The sequence below is a fragment of the Athene cunicularia genome (genome assembly GCF_003259725.1).
Source record: "Athene cunicularia isolate RWA chromosome 1 unlocalized genomic scaffold, athCun1 chr1_part1, whole genome shotgun sequence".
Classification (NCBI taxonomy): Eukaryota; Metazoa; Chordata; class Aves; order Strigiformes; family Strigidae; genus Athene; species Athene cunicularia.
The window spans coordinates 67,988,728-68,001,761 of NW_020799091.1; the positions used below are offsets into that span (position 1 = coordinate 67,988,728).

At 40.5% G+C, this 13,034-nt stretch overlaps 1 protein-coding gene across 1 annotated transcript in view; it reads left to right on the forward strand.

Moving 5' to 3' along the window:
* The first annotated feature begins 858 nt into the window (after positions 1–858).
* RFX8 (RFX family member 8, lacking RFX DNA binding domain) overlaps positions 859–13,034 on the forward strand; it is a 51,535-nt gene continuing 39,359 nt past the window's right edge. Inside the window, exon 1 of the mRNA XM_026845902.1 lies at positions 859–965. Coding sequence (XP_026701703.1) covers positions 859–965 — 107 coding nt within the window. The remainder of the gene's footprint in view (positions 966–13,034) is intronic.

Consider the following 13,034-nt stretch of genomic DNA (forward strand, 5'->3'; position numbering starts at 1 on the left):
GAATTTTCTATGTATAAATACTGGATGCAACAATGTGATTAATAACAAAGTTATCTCCTGTGATGAAACATGAAAGTTTGGTCCCGAGCCAGCACTGAGAGGTGAGGGGAGCTAAGCTCAGGCAGGGTGATTACGGCTCCTTCTCCCCTGAGTTTGCAGGTCTGACCAAGCGCCACTCAGGTCTCAGCTCTTTTTTTTAGGCTTTGTCAATCAGGTTTAAATCTAATCTCTATTAGTCTAGCCCAGAGTTAGTGGTTGGAGATGGTGGTACGAGAAATGGTATCAAGAGGCACTACAGAGAGAAACCCACAGGAAAAACCCAATCCCAAGTGGAGAGTTTCAGAAACTCCTGGTGTTCTTTTTCTAACATAGATCAGGCTCCTCACATGACAGGCGAGACAGAGCGCCTGTCATACCAAGGACAGCCCTTCCCAGACTAGCAATGAGACATGCCCTCTGGTGAGAAACTGGTGGAATAAAACAGAAAAATCCCCAAATTTTGCAGGCCTCCCAGATTTATCAGCCCACTGTTAGGACTGGTGATCTTTTCCCCATTTGGTGGAAGACTTAGGGCCAGCCTCTGTCTACGGAGAGACAAGTCCTTTAGCTGAGCTGGCGTGGCACAGGGCTATTTCATATGTTCATGTCGGTCCCTCCCTGGAGCTCTGCATCCTCCTCTCTCACCAGTCTTTCCCACAGGATCTGCTGAGCCACTGGCTTCTCCTCTGCCTACCTACAAAGAGCTTTCGACCAGTCCTCATGTTTCCTTTGCGACAGCCGAGCCTCCCTCATTCTCCTCTGCTACAAACAACTCCTCTGTGGCCCCGCCATGCCAGGGCAACAGCCCCTGACCCTAAAATGGCCTGGTGTGGCCCAAAGCTTCTCTTTGGCCACGCTGCTCGTCTGGTGGCATGGGGGAAGCTGAAGTATGACATGATAAAACTTGTTTGCCAGAGTTGCCAAAGGTAAGTCTGTTTTGCTTCCTTGTTTGCGGCACCTTGACAAGGTCAGGTCGAAGCATCTGGCAATGAGTGACTAACTCAAGGCCTCTGCGTGAGTCAGCAGTGCAGCCTGGCAGGGCTCAGGAATGCTGATTGCTGGTCTTGCAGTCACCACTAGATCATGCTTTCCCCGTGGCTGCCCTAGCAAAGCTCTCACGGGTGAGTACAGTGCAGAAATATCTCCCGTAATGAAGATTTGCCACTGCAATTCTTGGCAAAGCTGAACTGCAGATTTACGAGGCTCTGTTCAGAACTTCTCTAATTCCTCTTTTGAAACCCCATTACCTCCATCTGTGTTGCCTTTTGCATCAATCAGCCACTTTTACTTGATGGGCTGTTTTTGTGTTTGTTTTGTTTCTTGCAAACTCTGATAGAATTTTGCCAACTGAATTTTGTAGACTCCTTCATTACTCACATCTTGTGTGCAAACAAATGCAGACTGCATAAGGAAAAAATACAAATCAGCACAATTTAGTTTTTTTCTAAGAAAGCAAAGAAGTTCTGAGTTCTACCCAAAGCAAAGCCGTTTTATTGCTAAAAGCAGTATTAACCAAAAAAGATGGCAGTACAACACCAAAATGATTCAGAAATATTACCCAGAAAATCTTTTTCCAGCCTCAGAACTGATTCTTTTGTAGTTTCCATTTCAATTCTATTCAGTGGCTGAGGGTCTGATTGAGCCTGATGATGAAGAGTGGCCAAACTTAAGCCTATTAGGACTGCCAAGGGCCTCCATGTCCACTCCAGAGGTGATCGAACTCCAGTAACTCCAGTTTGCAGAGGGACAGTGGATAATTTTGCCTTTATAAATCATGTAGTATGGACAATAGATGGATGAACAAGTATGTAAGCAGACATTCTCACAAATGAGCACCACCCAGGACCATTCTCTGTTAATAAGGCTCTCTGGGATGGAGCAGCCCACACCCATTATATTCAACTCTCTTAACTTCTAAAGCAGGGTATCTACTGGAAATTGGACCTTGACTGTGCTAGCTCCTAAATCCCTTGGAAAAATATTGGTCATCCTCAGGCTGGGAATCGTTTAACAAATGAGCAGTGTTGAAGACCAGGCGCAAGACACTGGGAGTGTGCTTGTCACTATCTAATTAATTAATACAGGAGAAGGGGGGAATTCCATGAAACACCAGCTTCAACTGTGCACTGGGCTAAGACATTATACAACATTACATATGTGCACAGGGCTTGTTCCCATCCCTTTCTTAAAGGTTAGCATCTTCTCTGCGCCAGCTCAATTGCTTTAGCCCCATTTGGGCGCTAAATTGGATCATTTCACTGACCAGCACTGATCACAATAAGCATGTGTGATGGCACACCTGAGAGCGCAGGCAGCTGAAGTGTGGTGGTGCAGGTGAGGGCTAAAGCGGAGGGTCAAATATCAGCCAAATATTGTTGGGGGTTTTTTTTAATCTTTACTATTGAATTACTATTTTTAGAACTTACAGGACTTGGTCTATTCATCCAGCAAGTTACATGAGATATGCTGACATCTAAAAGGAAAGAAAAATTACCATGTGATCACTTTTGAATTAAGTTTGTCTGGTGACATGAATTTTCTGAAGTGTTTTGTCACCAGACATTACATTGTAAAAATATTCTTGGTCATTTCAGATTACGTGGAATTTTTGACTTTTGATTGTGGCAACTTCAAATTCCCTTGACAAAGAAGATTCCTCTTTTTTTTTTTTTTTTTCTTTTCCAATTTACAGCAAAACAGTCTGATCAAAAAAGTTCCGGTCCCATACCTTTTAGCCAGATTTTATCTTGTATTATAGAAATGCATTTCTTTCAAAACAGAACAAAAAATGTAATAGAGTTTTTGTCATGTGTTTTAATAGTAAATGTTATTTATGATAACTATCAGAAAAAATAATGTCATCTAATGGTCACAAGAGATCAATCATCATCCTGCAGTGCTGCTCCTAGTTGTCATCTCCTTTGGGAAGAAATAAGAACTGGAGACTGGGGTTGAAATCCCAGCTGAAAAAGCTCTCTGAATATAGCTGTGTAGCAGTAACACCATTGTATCCCTCTGATGAACCATCGTGTTGTAACCACATGATCATTTGCTTCCTTCAAAAAGCACAGCTTAACTAATGCATTTTTCTGTATGCCGTATGAGTTTTGACTGCTTATCTATTATATTTCTTATGTTTGGGGAAAGGGTGGAATATGTTCAATAAGTAGTGACACTTCACTTCATGGGTGCAGTGACAAATCCAGCTTCAACGTGTCCCATATGATATGTGAATGCATTTTTTCCCCCAAGGATGGCTCCCAGACACAACAAGCCTAATGAAGTTTGCTTTCACTCCGTAGTAGCAGGCACTACATGGCTCCTACTAATTTACTCTCTTTGTGTGACTGCTTTTTAGGGCCAGCTTTTTTCTTCCCCTGCTCCTTGGGGTACTGGAGCTACAGGAACTAATTCTGACCAGCTTTGCCCACCACCAGCCCCACTGCAAGCCATAGTGAAGCCTGGTAGTTTTGCAAAGCTTTGTTTCTTCTCCCTGTCTCTTCTTCCGATGGGTGAAGTTTAACTAGCATTACTGACAACAAGGACTGGCAATGTAGTAATTGGGGAAGAAATCTTGCCTTTGCCCTTCAAGCACATAGTAGCATAATCAGCTCTGAGTACATCCTTTCTATCCAGCTAATGCAGAGCACCAAGATTTTCACACCTGAACAAATTAAAGAAGTTAGTCAGAAGCTATCTACAGACTCATCTAATAGAAGTTGGATCCTAACTGTGTCCTACCCTGGATTCAGGACAAGACATATGATAGAAACAGTTTAGATTTTAAGTTAGCATAACCTAAGATGCCCCAGCTAGCATCATTCCTCCTGCAGCCGAGGAGTCAATTACTCAGCAGCCTTATGTTGGCATAGCCTTGAAGCCGGTCACAGGATATAGCCCAGCATGAGGACAAGTGTCAGACTGTTCACAAGAGTCACAGTCTGGCCACTCCAGTTTAGACAAATTGGTTTCCATCAGTGCCTTTTGAGCAGACATCCATTCCCCTCCTCTGGGAGTCAGTGCTGATACTGTCAGCAATGAGATGCTGTTACTCTAATTTAGGGAAGTACCCAGAGTCCTGGTTGCACCAAAATAATGTAAGCTGTTGCCTACAAGAGGCATCAACTACGTATTGGTGTGAAACCACACTCGTGTCATTCGGCCCTCCACTTTTTTCTGTTGCCCCAAAAGACAGTGGGGGTTACGGATTTATCCAGCTCCGTATGTGGATACTATGAAATTGGACTTGTATGACAGCAATGCGTTACATAAAATAGTCCTAACTCTCTACAGCAGTATCACTGCCATCAGCTTATTCCTGAGTATTGAGAAGAGCAGAGACAGTCACAAGTGAGTCCTACAACAGAAAGACGTTATGCTATTGTATGAAGAGACTTTCCTGTAGACTTTGGTTGAAGTTACGAAAACACAACTGGCACACTGAGTCAGCTGTTTGCAAGAGCTCCAGGGGCTCCTGACAGATGCCAAGCACTCACTTGCTACAACACCCCACCACTTCCACTTCCAGGACCCTTCCTCCCTATTCTGACAGATGATGACCGGTTCCCCATAATACAAGTTTTTGTCAACTCTTGTCTGGACTAAAGAAATGACATGTATATGAGCAAGAAGTCACGAGCCCTTAGCAAATTCCAGCAAGTACAGAAGGCTGTGACACTCCTCCTCACCAGCACAGACTAAAACAAGTATCCTCTTTCAGTGTTTTCATACAATGCTGAGTCCAGCCCAAGTCTCTTGTCTCTGAAGCACTTTGGCTTGGGTGACAAATTCACCTCAAGTTCCCATGTGAACACTGTGACAACCAGCTTTGCTCTTCACTTGAAAGAGAATTTCCCATAACGATAAACATCATCTTATGGGGAATGAACACCCCAAAAACTATGAACAGTACAAGCCTGCATCATTTGTGCCAAGTGCAAGGCCTCTGCTTTAAGCCTCACTTTTTCTAACGTACACGAATAGTAGCACGTGCATTTAAAACAAAACTTCTGCCAAACAAAGTAGCCATGCACTGCAGGTAGAACTTTCACCTTGGGGAAGGGACAGGAGAGAAAGCATGTCACTCATGGTACACTTCTCATGACATTCAGCGCATGGCTGGAAAGCCCGTAACTACCAAACTGCTCTCAGTAAAACACACTAGAGAACCCAGCGAGTCCCCGTGCAGCCTATGCTTTGCTGTTTATAAAAGCCTAGATTTTATTGTTTATAAGCATTCATGGTTATCACATTGTCTCTCATGAGCTTGATACGAGAATGCTTGAAGGTTGAACAATTATTTTGGTAAGCCGAGTAGGTCCTATCATCCCTCATCTGCTGTAGGTAAATGCACAGCAGCCCTATCCATGTGGAAAGCTAACCTTAGCAGCAGTCCGTGTTGTTCCAAGCTCAGGCAGTCAGAACACAGCAGACCTCCGGTATCCAGCAGCCTCTCCAAGGATTAAAAGCAAGTAAGGGGGTGGTGTTAACTGCCTTTGTTCACAAGTGGTAGCAATATTTCTGATTTAAACTCTGGATATTTTGATCCATATTCAAATACGTGTAATATTAAGACATGGTGACAAAGCTTTTTTCACATGTGCTACTGCATATGTCAATGCAGCTGTGACCAAAATGTACAAGCAAAGGTAGTCGCTTAAAACCTGAAGATTGTTCGCCACAGGTAGGAGAACCCATTCAGGGATGTTAAAACAGTTTCAGATTGTTACCTAAAAGGGAAGTGCTCTTTCCTCTTTCTAAAACTCTGGATATCTGGCCTGATCCCATGGAGACTCCCAAAATACATCTTCATATTATCCCTACTTTCAAAGGGGAAGGGGCAGTTCTGAGAATTGATCAGAGAGTCATCAGGGCCTCATGTCTACTGAATTAATTTCCCCTACTGAAAGCTGTCATATCATGTTCTATAGGTGGATGGGCTTTCAATATGTAGCAAAGGAATAAAAGTCATCACCATTTTTGATCAAGGAAAAAAATACTTTCTGCTCCTTGATTTTGTGTTTGTATTGTGTCTTTTTCCTCCACAGTCTCAAAAGACAAATGTTGACTGAAGCCACAAGTGTGGCTGAAGATACTGTTCTTAGGACGGGGATTCCTCCGCACCAGTTAATTTAATCAGCCAATTATATATATATGTGAGGGACAAACAGAGACAAAACCCATAAATCTTTGCATTTCAAGAGCTCCAAAGGCTTGAGCAAGCAAAATGGCAGTCAAGTGTCATTCTTCTCAAAAAAATCTTTGAACTATGAGAACCATGAAGAAAGATATATTTCATAATATAAAAGATAAACCGTCATATAAAAGGCAGATAGGGACATGCAGAAAAGCAGCAGAAGTGGCTTTTCCAGGGTAGTTTTGTCCCCAAATTGTTATTCTCTCAGCTGTATAACCTGTGCTTCACAACATAATATTTCATGACCAAGAGGGGCTAGATTTTATTTAGATCTCTCCTGTACCTCCATTGAAAAGGAGGCCTTGACAGACAGAAGTAAACATTATCCCATCACTAATGCTGTTTAGTAAAGCTTGGATTCTGTTGATGAAGAATTGGCAGGAAATGTTGTTACTTGTTGGGCTCAAGTTTGCCCGTCTTATACCATCATCGCTGGATGGGAATAATCTCCCCCAGCACACCAGGGGTTAACAGGCTTCTTCACTACTTAGCACAGATTTAAGAAAACAACCTAAGCCTGAAGAAACCGGTTGATGAATAAATGCCCTGGTGGTAAGATACTGAAGGTCAAATTCTGAGCCTAGTCTATAGCTCTATTGTGTTTGGGTATCAAAGCAGATAGCTGAAGTATGCATGAGTATGCAATCATTCATTAGTAAAAGGTTACTGGAGTACATTTTCTCCTGATCCATTTTTCTCCTCAGCTCAGTACTTTCACCCATGATGAGGTCCCCAGAAAGGTTATGCTGATGTAGAGTGATAAAGTCACACTTAGATAATGATGATGAGGCTTTCCAAAGAGCCCAGTTTCCATATGGGCACATACATGAAACAATCCAAATTTTGCTGAGCCCCCACAAAGAAATGCTGGCTAAACCCAGTCTCTAAGGGTTGCTGAGTTCTGTGTACTGACAAAAGAACACACCTGTAAGGGCCTGATTAAAAACCCATGTCAAGTCCGTTGTTTCAGACCATCAGAAGTTAGTGTAAGTGGTGGTGACTAAAAGCTACATTGGCTTTGCAGGATGACTAGCAGCACCAGCAATGAGACGAGCATTGAAACTGGCCACAGCATAGGCATTTTATCTGCTCTGCTTCACTGCTTTTGAGGAAATGCACAAATAGGTTGTTTTTCTCCAAGCTACAAAGCTTGTGGTTAAACCACACTGAGCTGAAAATGTATAAATCTCACAAGCCTGAAAAATGCTTTTCACTGTCACATGTAGAATTAGCAACAGTATTTATGAGGAAGGCTGAACAGACAAAATCTGATGTTGTGTGTGCCGATTATTTCTGCCCTTGAATAAAACTTCCCAGGTCCTAACGCTTCAGGCAACTCTGCTAGAGTTGAGAACAAGTCTTCTACATCTGTTTTAAACTGCAGAAAAGTCTTTCGGCTTGAAAAGCTCAAGCAGACTTTCCTGTTTTTAACCAGACCTGGATATTGCATCTAATAGACAACACCACCTCTCTATTTATCCAGATATTTTTAATTTATTAGAAGCAGTCATCCACATTATTGTGTGTTTTATAATTAAAATACACAAAAGAACAGGATTAACTGGCAGAACATGAGTGCCTACCTATCCAACAAAAACAGACAGGGCAAAATACCGCATTTAATAATGTTAATAATAATGAAAAATTACTTTAGATTTAACAACGCACATCTCATTTTCCAACCTTTTATCAAAGGGTTAAGCATGCGCTAACAGTTAACAAATTGGGTTTCAGGAAACTGAAAAAGCTTTGTCATACACATGCTCAAATGATCTTCCTTTCTTTCAGAGTAGCAGACAGTGAATACTAACCCCTCTGTCATTAATGTGTTCATCCATCCCTTATTTGAGGTTCTTCCTAATTCCTTTGATTTTTCCCTGAAGGTGATAATCCACTCTTTAATTTAAGAGTCGTGTCTTATTGCATCTTTTTTTTGCATGAGCAAGAAGAAAACTGAATCAATCAATCAAACCTGTGCAGAGCAACACTAAGCACAGTAACTCCTGATTAAATCTCATTTTCAAAGTAGAATTCAGCCCAAAGAAAGTTAGCATTTCAATAATAATTAATCACACCATTAAAAAAAACAACTTGTCTTTTTATGTAGTTCTAAGACTGTGCTCTGTTGCTCACCTGAAATAAGAGCTGTAGATGTGGCTTTATTTTTTGCCTGTCAAAATATGACATTACTCCGGCCATCACTTGTATGTTTTTAACACATCTAAGGATATGATGTACAAGCAATAACATTACAAAACTTTGCCAGTGACTTCTGGTGTGCTTTATTGTGATTTTTTGTTGTCTTGACTGAGCAGGGTAGCCCACCATTTATAGTAGCTGCTGAGGAGAACCATTACTGGAGGTTCCCGTTAATTCCCAGCCAGGCTTCAGCAACCTGCAGGGAAGCAGGCTTCACCTCAGTATGGTTTTGTTGGATTATACTGCTTGTGTGCTAGGAACTGTTAATGAAGGAGGGCAGCTGAAGGAAGCCCCAAGACGGAATGGCAAAGAGGGGGGAAAAAATGTCACTTGCCATTCAAATGGCAAAATGGAGGTTTCAGAGATGGGAGATTCCGTCAGAAAAAGTGGGGTGGATTTCCACCTTCATTGTGGCCTTCAATTTAAATGAAAATTAAAGAACCCAAGAGAGTGATCCAAAGGTCAAAGAAGAAAGACTAGTGAATATTCACCCCTCTGGAGCAGCTAAGGCTCACCTGCAAGGGACTTTGTGGTCCCTTAATCATTCAGCTGCTGGAGTGCATGGCTCCTGCACAACCTCTGCATCCTTTTCCTCCCCACACAAGTAAAGCAGAGAGGGGATGATGATGCATCCCCCCAGGTCTCATGCCAGTAGGGAGTCAGATTATGGCTGGAGGTCCTTCCCATACATTTCACATGGGTAAATATTAGCTGTACAGAAAGGAGCATCTGAGTTTTAGGTATGAAATGGGTGTTACATAGGCAAGTAACACCACAGTAAAGTTGTCTCTGTGTATTATTTATGGGTTTTTACTGGGTCAAGCTACATTTCTACAAAGACTGTGGCTATAACAGTAATGGTAAACTATCATTAAGATACAATCTCTAAAAAGATGTTCTGTACTTTCTAGAATTTCTTAAGAAATTACTGTGCATAGATCAATACAATACTTTGTCCAGTTTATGCAGAAGTTTCTTAACTACTTAAATCCTTAAATACACCAATGCATATAAATAGTGTGAGTGATAAAACAATTCCAGGGTAACTTCTATAAACAAACTGTTTGAAATCTGTTTTGTTGCTAAGAAATATGAAAATTAGGAAAAACCTAGATGACAGCTCCAGAAGCATAAAAAAGCATGCCATAAGATTTTCTGAAGTCATTCATATAGATTACTTGACTGTGATGGCAAATTAAATGGTGCTGTTTTCCAAGAGTCACTCATAGTTAAAACTGCATACCTTCCAAAACAAAAGCTTTGTGTACTCTCAACAATATGTTAGCATCTCTTACAATTAAGAAAACAATTGAAGATTTGATTTTAAAATATTTTTCTCTGTGGCCCCTAAAGCTTCAAATGGTAGAAAATGCTTCTGATTCTAACTTATTGTTGCACAGTTGAAAGGGGAATAATCCACCGTCTTCCTGATTATTTTCAAGACAGCAGTGAAAGTACATAATAAATATTTGAAAATTTAATGGAAATACTGAAATTGAACATTTGAATTTTTAAAATATAACCGTTTGTGAATTTTAATTTGGAGGTTATGCTATCCAATAATAGGAAACTCTAATGGATGAGTAATTACCCAACATACTGTATAGCATAAAAAAGAACTTCACAGATAAATTATCATTTCATCTTGAAAGTTTTACTGCTGAGGTTTTTCAATTGATTTTCCTTGTATGTCAAAAACATTTCAGAATTACAAGAGAGATCTTATTTTATTATATTTGAATGCACTGAGATTGTGAGGCATGTATCCACAAGATACTGGCCTCTATACCTTAAAAGTGAAAGATCTTTAAATGTTGACTAGGTTTTCTTTTTTATACAGCATATCTGGAAAAATTAGTTTCTTTTCTACAGCAGGTTAAGATTCTCCATTTACAATTTTAAATTTGTTAAAGTTGACAAATATGAGGATGATGAAGAGATATGACTTGTCTTGCACTGTATCCTAAAAGTTGTTATAATCACAAAATCACAGAATCATCAAGATTGGAAAAGACCTTGAAGATCATCTAGTCCAACCATTAACCTAATCCAACCATAACACCTAATCAGCTCTAAAAGTTTCAAAAATTAAAAAGTTTTAAAATAAAACCCAAATTATTTTGTATGGATTGAAGTTTACATTTCTTTATTCACAAAAAAAGTAAATTATGGTAAGTAAATAAATTATTTCATCATAAGTGTAATTGTGTAAAAACTCATTTTGGCAAAACAGAAAAAACATCCCACCAGTGGTATGCATTTGCTCTTAAATATTTATCTCCACATTTTTATGTCAGCAAACATGATTCAGTTATTTTCTCAAAAGAAAAAGGCTGTCTTTTGGGGAAATAGTAAGCATTACTGCAGGTTTGAAACATGCTGCAAGGCTGAACCTCTGTTGCTTGCATGAAGAGTACTGTAGACTGAGAAATTCTGAAAAGCCATCTCACCTTCCCAGAAAAATTTTATTAAGGTTAGTCTGACATCCCTTCCTCACATCCTAGCTTCTTCCCATTTTCACATCTGGAAGTTACTAAGCCTGGTCTGAACTCAAAAGCAGCAGTAAAAAGTATATTTTCTTTTATAAGCTAATTTTGGCAGATTGCAGAAACCTGTTAAATTCTGTTTCTGTCAAGACTGAGCTTCAAAGGAAAATTAATTTCAACTACTACAGGTTAATGATATTATACTTTTTTAATTGTAAAAAGTTAAAAAATCTTTATAAAAAATATCCATGGATACATTGAAAATATTAAAACAGATATCAAAGCACTGTGAATTGTCTATCTGAATGCAGTAGGAGTGCATTTGAGAGAAAAAATATATGAGGTTGTACTGGGTCTGGCTGAACTGGAATTGGTTTTCCCCTATAGCAGCCCTCACGGTGCTGTGTTTTATGTCGGGAGCTGGCAGGGTGTTGATAGCACCCTGGTGTTGTGGCTACTGCTGAGCAGTGCTTACACAGCACCAAGGCTCTTTCTGACATTTCCCCCAGTGGGACGGGGTGGGCAAGATCTTGGGAGGGGACACAGCCAGGACAGCTGACCCGAACCGACCAAAGGGATATTCCATACCATATGACGTTTGCTCAGTATAAAGCTGGGAGAAAGGAGGAAGAGGGTGGGGTCACCCTTGGTCCTCCGAGGCAACCACTACGTGTATTGGAGCCCTGCTTCCTGAGAAGGCCCGACATCGCCTGTCCATGGGAAATAGAGACTAAATCTGTTTGCTTTTGCTTCCACGCGCGGACTTTTGCTTTGCCTTGCTTATATTAAAACTGCTTTTGTTTCACCCACAAGGGTTAGTTTATCTTCTTTCCCCTCTTTACCCTATTGAGAAAACAAGGGGAAAAAGGGGGGGGGGGAAAGTGATAGAGCGACTTGGTGGATACCTGGCATTTAGCCAGTCAAACCATCACAGAGGTACATTCTCTAAAATGCCTCTTAAAATGAAGTTTTGTCTATTATTTTCCCCGTGGTTCTATCTTCTGCGATGGAAGGATGGTCACACTACCACTGGCTGCAGTTGCCATGAGGCTGCCAGACCAGAGTGGCTGTTGGTTGAAATTTTCTGGTTCCACATTTTAGATTTTAACATTCAGCAGTAATGTCATTCAAAAGTAAAGGGCAAAACCCATCTCCACGCTCTGAAGTGCAGAGGCATTGTGCTCTCCAGGTGGACTCCAGCTTAGTAACTAAGCAACCACATCCTGTATCTCTAACTTGCACACGCTGATCTTAGCAGAGGATTTTCTTTGGCAAATTTTGCCTTGAATCACTGTAGATCTGCAGTTCATGTCTGAAATGTGCTTGTTATAGAACTGTGAATGAACTACTTCAGTGAATAACCGTAGGTCTGCTGATCATCTCATTTATGAATTTTGCAACCCAGATTGAAATTTTCAACTGGGAATGCATCTTCTATGATAAACCAAGTAACATTAATTTGTTCTATATTGATACAGTTTTTTAAATTAACAAGTAGAGTGTGAATGTTAATTGCCCCACTGACTGTAATATTGCCAGGTTTTGCTTTGTTTTATCTGCAATGATCATAATATTTAGTTTGAATAAGTAATCAAAACAAAGTCAATAGAAAATTCTGAATTGCCTTTTGGTGACCCAACATTTCAATTAAATGTTGCTTCCCATGAGTAAGTCACATGGGAATTCTCACAGACAAGTATTATGCTAGTAAAGCTCGTATGATCACATATTCATAGAAAATAAAGATGTAAGGATTACAACCACAGTTAAATAGAAGTTCCCTTTTGAATGCAAATTAATATTAAGGGTATGTATTCACTCAACTCTAGCCCTTGCTCATGCAAAACTCCAACAGCATCAACCAGAGGCCAGTCCCACGTTACAATTAGCACACAGTTGAAAACAAAAAGTTTGCAGTGGTGGAACGTTTTATGTAAGCCATCTGAGGAATGCTTAGCAGTAATGAAAGTATTTGTAAGTGACAGGAATGATGCGTGTAGTTCAAGACCAGGATCACAAATCAGGACTATAAATCAAGGATGTTGACCGGTCCAGAGAGCCACCATGGCTGCTCATACTCCACCCCCCCCCACCCCCCACCCCCCCCAAGCTCC